Source organism: Corticium candelabrum, chromosome 13, assembly GCF_963422355.1.
Source record: "Corticium candelabrum chromosome 13, ooCorCand1.1, whole genome shotgun sequence".
Taxonomy (NCBI): Eukaryota; Metazoa; Porifera; class Homoscleromorpha; order Homosclerophorida; family Plakinidae; genus Corticium; species Corticium candelabrum.
Genome location: NC_085097.1, coordinates 6,751,569 through 6,759,068, shown reverse-complemented (window position 1 = coordinate 6,759,068; position 7,500 = coordinate 6,751,569). Strand labels below are relative to the sequence as shown.

General features: G+C 42.2%; 2 protein-coding genes across 2 annotated transcripts in view; one reads left to right on the top strand and one right to left on the bottom strand.

Annotated features, from left to right (window-relative positions):
- Window positions 1–1,210, top strand: part of LOC134189042 (serine/threonine-protein kinase 38-like) — a 5,137-nt gene extending 3,927 nt beyond the window's left edge. The window contains exons 13-14 of the mRNA XM_062657273.1: window positions 1–83; window positions 817–1,210. The exon at window positions 1–83 is cut by the window's left edge and continues 9 nt beyond it. Coding sequence (XP_062513257.1) covers window positions 1–83; window positions 817–920 — 187 coding nt within the window. The 3' untranslated portion in view covers window positions 921–1,210. The remainder of the gene's footprint in view (window positions 84–816) is intronic.
- Window positions 1,211–2,603: 1,393 nt separating this feature from the next.
- Window positions 2,604–5,036, bottom strand: LOC134188618 (uncharacterized). The gene is made up of 6 exons (XM_062656785.1): window positions 4,940–5,036; window positions 4,841–4,884; window positions 4,558–4,594; window positions 3,372–4,499; window positions 3,238–3,314; window positions 2,604–2,860 (listed from the first exon to the last, which is right to left on the bottom strand). Exons 1-6 carry the CDS (start codon window positions 5,034–5,036, stop codon window positions 2,738–2,740), a joined length of 1,506 nt encoding a protein of 501 aa, XP_062512769.1. The 3' UTR covers window positions 2,604–2,737.
- Between the last annotated feature and the right edge of the window lie 2,464 nt (window positions 5,037–7,500).

Below are 7,500 nucleotides of genomic sequence, written 5' to 3'. Positions count from 1 at the left end.
AGCTGCCATTCCCATCACTGTGAAGTCAATTGATGATACATCAAATTTTGATGAGTTTCCAGATCTTGAACTGAAGAAACAAGGTGATTGAACATGCACACACACACACACACACACACACGTACACACACACACGTACACACACACACGTACACACACGCACACACACATGCACACACGCACGCACACACACACACACACGTACACACATGCGCGCGCACACACACACACACACACACACACACACACACACGTACACACACATGTACACACACACGTACACACACATGTACACACACGTGTGCACACACACACACACACACGCACACACACAGGTACACACACGCACACACAGGTACACACATGCACACACACGTACACACACACACACGTACACACATGTACACATGCACACGTACACACACGTGCGCACACACACACACACACACGTACACGCACACACATGCACACACACACGCACACACATGCACACGTACACACACACACACACACACACACACACACACACACACACACACACACATGTGCACACACACACGCATGCACGCACAAACACACACGTACACACACACACACACACACGTACACACACACACACACACACACGTACACACACACACACACGCATGCACGCACAAACACACACGTACACACACATACACGTACACACACACACACACACACACACGTACACACACACGTACACACACATGCACACACACACACACACACACACACACACACACACACACAGCTTTGTTGTGTCTACACTCATCACTCGTCTCTGTCTCTTAGGTCTAACTGAGGAAGGAGTTGACAGTCGTGACTGGGTCTTCATGAACTTCACTTTCAAACGTTACGAGTTCCTCACCCAACGAGGAGTCAAAATTCCCAGTTAGATACAAAACCCATTAACTTAATTCTGTAAATACATGACCAAACATATTTGATATTAACTAGTGAATGTTTATCAGATGGGATGACGTCCCTTTATTACATGCTGATGGGCTCTCATTCTGTCTAAAATAGATTGATTTAGCTTTGACACTCGTGTGCAGTCGCCCACAGATGGCATGACTGACTCATTGTAAGGATCAGTTATGATCAGTGTGATACAGTAGATGGATCTGTTATTAGAAACAAGTAGGAAATCCTTGACACTATTTTACATACAATATACAAAATGTAAAAATTGACTGAAATATGTACATGTAGGATTGAGGCCATTGAGTGTAAGTAATTCTATCCAATTTCACTTTTGATTTGATGCCTTCTTCACTGCTTTCTCTGCTGCTGCACCAACACCTACTTGTCTGCATGCTTCCAGGAGTATTGCAAGAGTTGCTTTGTACTCTCGTTTTCTCCACAGTGAGAAGATATGTACAAGGCGAGCAGCCAAGCTACGAGGGAAACGTTCTTGACAATCAGCCAACTCTTCTATGTCGACTCCAAGACGAATACCAATCTCATACCAATGACTTCTGACAGCCTGGCCAACCTGTAACAAAGAGACAATAAATATAAAAATGTGCAGTTTGCTCCATTTGTCGTCAAGTATAGTCGCAACGATCAGCTGGATTTGTGAGTGACTGTCATTAGTCCCTATTTGTTGCATGTCTGTTTCTCATCACCCACCTGCATTCGAATGACAGACTGCACTGATTTCACCATTACACCATTACTTATCTAGTACGCATGTGCAATACAACCAGAGCACGTGGATCGTGTGTCGACTTCTTCCCTGTCCGATTTTTTGAAGGATGTGCAACTACATAGTATATTGGTGTGGATCCCCAAATCAAACCTTTAGTCTGGTACATCATTATAGACTACTGTATATGCCCATAATAACGGGCATACCAAAATAACACCCATGCCCTAGCAGGGTTCTCGCTACAGCAAGGGGACACTCCAGTAGGAGTGTGCCACACTCAGAAACGGTACATAGGAGTCCAAAGTTTGACAGCTAGGGATTGTATGAGAATTCCATACTACAGTACTGAAACACAATACAATATTACTTAGTAAAAGTGACATTAGCCACAAATCCAGGCTCTTACAAAAGAACGTGGAATAATAGCCTAGCACCATATGTAGAGCACTATGGTAGATCAATCTTTTGATTGAATAGTCTCCCTAATAAAACTAAACTAAACTAAACTAAACTAAACTAAACTTGTGGTAATTGGAGTCCCGGATGCACCGCCATTGATAGTCTCAGATGCTCTTCCCGTGACACGGAAAGCCTACCTCTTGTGACAATGTCCGAGAAGTGTAGCACCTAGAATCTACTCTAGACTAGTCATGGCTTCTTGCAAATCAACAGCATTGGTCCGTACATGTCAATCAACGCCTGACTAGACAGACTCTGTTGTTTCATCCATGAAACTTGTGCATGCGCAACCTACGAACATCGCCATGAAGGGCTGATTGGCGGCCGAAGTTGATTTCCTTGCCAGATATGTTACACGCAATAGCTACGACGTAAAGTATACTTAACTTAAGATCGGCTCAAGTGCGCATGCCCGACTTAGACATGGACCCGCCCATCCCGCGACCCTCCCAAAATCTCTAGTGTTTTAAAACCCTGCCTAGTATATGCCCAGAAAAAGTGTTTCTTTCCTATATGCCCAGAGCGTTATTACAGGCAAATACAGTAATGTTGGTCTGGTGTGTTCCGTGACATCGGTGTCACATGTACATAATGGTACATGTGTTAGAGCCTTTCTCCTGGAACTTCTTCAACTGTCTGACCTGTAGTATCTATGTACCGGAAAGTACATCCTGTGTAAGGAACTTCACTTCCATCAGAAAGACGAACTAGCAATGAGCTTTTCTCCTGAAAGAAAGACACAACAGAAATGTCAATAGAGAAAATGACAAACAGACAACATAAACAGATAAGAACTCATGAGTCCCATACAATCTCTTGTATGATAGTATTGCTCTCATATGATAACAGTAGAGTATGTCAGTGGTAATGTATCAGTCTGAAGTGATGATTTCAACATGATATGATATATATGTCTGTCTAGGTAACACACAACTTACAATTGTCTGAGTCTTTCCCTGGGATAATTACTATGCCATTAAGTGTGTGCTGGGATAATAGTGCATCTATACACCTATGGTGCCCAGACTCTAACTCACTGCTACTTCTACTGCTCTTGCTGTGCATGCAAAAGCTGAGGCTTAACTACAACAAAACCTTCTTACTTGAACTTTGGTATAGATGGGACTGACATCACATTGACTGACAGTGTGTACATCAGCAGGTTGTTGTTTCATTGATCCTATACACATGCACAATTGTGTAACAAACTTAACTAATTCAAATGTAAATAACAAACTTTGTGATGAAGTTCTATCCTTTGCTGCTGTTGATGAAGATGTGGAGCCAGAAGAATGTAGACCCTCTTCACTACAGAAGTAAAATGCTTCCTGTTCCTCATCTGGAAGAGAAGGAGAGTGAGAAGGTAAACTGGAATTTGATGAATCAGCTGATTTGGACAGTTTGTGAACTGCTTCCAGTTCCAGAGTGAACTCCACTTCACCTTGTCTGATGTACTCAACATGAACAGGAAATTCTAAACTATCAGGACGAGGGCCATTTGATTCAACAACAAATGTGAAGCAATGATCACGATCAAATGGTTGATCCCACAAATATTTGGTTGGATACTGAACTTTCGCATCACCTCGACACAATGACCATTCTGAACCAAGTTGAGGCTTCATAACTACGTCACCTTCATAGTAAATATTAAATTCTGTCACTGGACAGAGCTGGATAGCAGGCAATGATACATGTCCTTGATGGTCACAAATAATTTTCTGACCAATTTCTTCATATGAATTGAAAAGATGCACCGACAATGAAAATTTGCAAGAAGAAAGACTTCGACCAAGAACTACACATCCCATCTTCCTTCTGAATAAAATGGTTGGGCTCTTAATAAAACTAACAAGCCACAACCACCAACTAAAACTGGTCACCTCCACTGACCAGCTGTTGGGATCAAATGGAATGTGTGACTGCACTTCCTGAGTATCAGGAGAATACACTACCACACCACGCCATCTCCACTTCCTCTCATCGAGTCTTGATTCACATCTCATCAAAGTGAACGACCCGCCTGCTGAAGTCACATCAGCTATGGTGTTGATACACACTTTGATTGGCTTGCTGAATGACACGTCATGGGGACCAAGAAAAATAACTGGACTGACCACTTGGTAGCCACTAGCAGAGACGGGAGGCATATACTTATCATGCATGAATGAATGAATGGAGAATTGTGTTGGTGATTGAATGGCACCCGCTGGAACAGTAATGCTCACACTGCCAGCACTCAGCTCTCCTCCCTCACTGCCGATCGTCTCATGGAATGACAAGCCATCACTGCTACCAACGTGCAACACTTCCAATGTACCACCCACCCACAATGGGTGGCACAGATCAGAAATGTCAAGATTTTCTAGTAAACAAACAACATGGGATGAGTTGCTTAATGGATTGTATGCAGCATGTCATACCCATTGTGGGTGTAGATTGATCAGGATGATCGTCACCCTACACAGACAAGAAAGATCCAGAGTATACAGAAATTACACTCAATCAACCAACCAAACATCTCAACCAACTGATTAAATAACAGAAAAACAAAAACCACAACACACATTCAAAAGCCAGGAAAGAGAAACAAACAAATCAGTGTAAGTAAAGCAACAAACAGACTGACTGGTCGACACAAGCAACAATCAACCAACACACAAGCAAACAGATGATGACTGTTGTAAGTCTACTATCATTCTCTACCTCATCCTCAATCCATGACTTTCTCTCAAGTCTATTTCTTCTCTCTAACACATACAAGTAGTTCAACACAATCTTTACAAAGCCAATGATTGTCCTCACCATCTGTCTGTTCCACTTCTTCTGCTCTCCATTCACCAATAATTGTCTCATCAGATTGTGGCCGTTGGAATGGGCGGAGTCTCCTTAGTAGACGCATTACTGCAGAACAAACTCAATAATCACAATATTAACCTTCCACTCAAATATCAGACCTTCTGATCTCTCCCTGCTGTTGCTCGGCTGCTGGTTAATATCAATGATTCGAAGAGCATTAAATAAAGCAGGCTGGGCACGTTTGTAGTCAGCAATATTTAGCAAACATTCTGACCATAAAATCAATGCTGAAAACAGAAAACAGCAACTGTGAGAGATGCAGGTAAAGAGAAATGAGGAAATTCTGACTGGAGATTTTGTCAGGGTGATTTTGATGGAGACCAACTTCTTCAATGTCGACAGCTTCAGAGATAAGCTTCTCTGCTTCTTTGTTGTTCCCTTTTTTCATCAGACATTTTCCCAAATTTCTCAATGCTGTACAAATCAAGACACATTGATACACACACACACATGCTGATTTGACATTATAGAACATTTAGACATACGAAATGCTGTACTAGGATGTTTCTCTTGGAGTACATGTCTTTTTAAATCAAGAGATTCTCTCAAGTATTGTTCGCTTTCATCCAAGTTTCCTCCTTCCATTAAATACACTCCCAGTTGACCAACAGCTGAGAACAACAACAACTCGTAACCAACACATGACAACTATGACTGATTTATACTGCAGTATCAACATGTGCAAATGATAATCAGCATGTCAAGCTCACAATTCACATAAAGTTGATGTCAAAAGAAAGACAAGGAACTAACCCGTAGCCACACGAGGATGTTCAGGATGGAGACTTGATTTCAACATCCTGACACAGTCGGTCATCAGCTTGATTGATTCACTTACTTTACCTTGTAGGTGCAGACACTGAGCAAGTGTGTACTGAGCTGAAGAAGATAAACAATGATGATATTATAGACAACACATTAAATCAATGCAAGGTGAGTAGAGTTGTCTCAGTAAGAAGAGTGAGAGGTTGGTTAGTTTACATAGTAAACGTAGGTTAACATCAGAAGTAGAAGATTACAAAGGTTAGTCAAGCCTTTGTAATGTTAACGAACTACTGCAGTGCAAAAATCAAAGAAATTTGAGCTAAATTTAAATTAGATTTTTAGCACGCATTTTGAGAGAATGAGAGCAGTCCAAATCTACTTCCACAATACCATTTCCAGAATGGGGCGTGTTAACACACTGACTTCAGTGGAGGCAGAGTAGCGCTATCATACCTACTACTTAGTATGGTTAGTGGTTCAGAAATGACACGTTGGAGCAATCTTGCTATGCGTAGGGATTCAGAAAGTAATTCAAGGGATTCGTCGACGTCGAATTCTTCGTTGAGCAAAGTGCTGGAGCACGCAGGAGAACAACCTCTCAGTCCTTCGACATCGTCATCTGAACAGGCAGCAGAAGACTTTGGATCTGTGGAACCATATATGTTTGAGCCACTCTCTGACAGTTCATCTACTGATGAATTGCCCTCATCTGCCAATGTTGACAAACACAGTTAACGGCTGTCTGACATGTTGTGGTAAGTTCTAGTGTGCAGAAGCGAAAGTTGCTGACAGCTGTACACGTGATGTCTGTAGGTGTGATTGCGGTTATTGCAAAATTATGATTACTGCACAACAGTGTGTGTGTGTGTGTGTGTGTGTGTGTGTGTGTGTGTGTGTGTGTGTGTGTGTGTGTGTGTGTGTGTGTGTGTGTGTGTGTTGCAACGAAATCGCAAAACAGTGTGTTCTTCGAAGTGACAACTACAAACTCCATTGTGCTCTGTTGGACCTTCCCAGCCGTCTCTTGTTCGTCAAACTTGTTTTCCCCAACTTTTACAAAGCTGTGGATTTTTTGGGAAACCTAAATACACTAAATCCAGACTGACTAGAGTTGTTGCAGCCTGCTGCAACACAACGCCGCACCATACTTGAGTATCACAACAATGGATAGGGTGCCTCCAATGACGTTAATGTGCTAATCCACCCCATTCCGGAAATGAAAAGTGGAAGTAACTTTCAACTGCTCTCATTCTCTCAGTACATTCGCAAAAAATCTACTTCTATTTTTCCTAAAGTACACATATGTAGATCTTTTAATTTAACTCAAAATATAATTTTTGATTTTTGCACTGCAGTAGCCCCTTAATAAATAGCTATCAGTTGAACAATGTATTAATAGAAATGACTGTGAGAACGTTGCATTATTTGGTTAGCATTGTCTAGCTGGTAGCTTTCTTGATATCCCTCCCTCCCGCCCATGTTTTAGGGAGGTTATATGAAATATATATCAGGTAGCGTGCCAGGGGAGGGGCTTTGTTCAGGCCAGTCTTGGCTCAACATTACGAGTGTACCTCCACTCAGGTTGCAACGTCAATGCAACTAACATCTTCGACGCAAGCCAGTTGTCTCATGTACGTCATTAAACAGAATGGGTTCTGTGATGGTGTGTTGAGAGCCTGCAACATCAACTCCACTGACCTCTTGGGCTCAAGCAGGATGGGACAGTCTTCAACGTCAGCTTGACT

Excerpts from the sequence above, each read along its gene's own strand:
- LOC134188618 (XM_062656785.1), bottom strand. The coding sequence starts at position 5,036 with ATGCGTCTACTAAGGAGACTCCGCCCATTCCAACGGCCACAATCTGAT. Across the intron at positions 4,595-4,840 it reads AGTCATGGATTGAGGATGAG|GGTGACGATCATCCTGATCA; the intron begins GTAGAGAATGAT and ends TTGTCTGTGTAG. Across the intron at positions 3,315-3,371 it reads GGATAGAACTTCATCACAAA|GATCAATGAAACAACAACCT; the intron begins GTTTGTTATTTA and ends GCATGTGTATAG.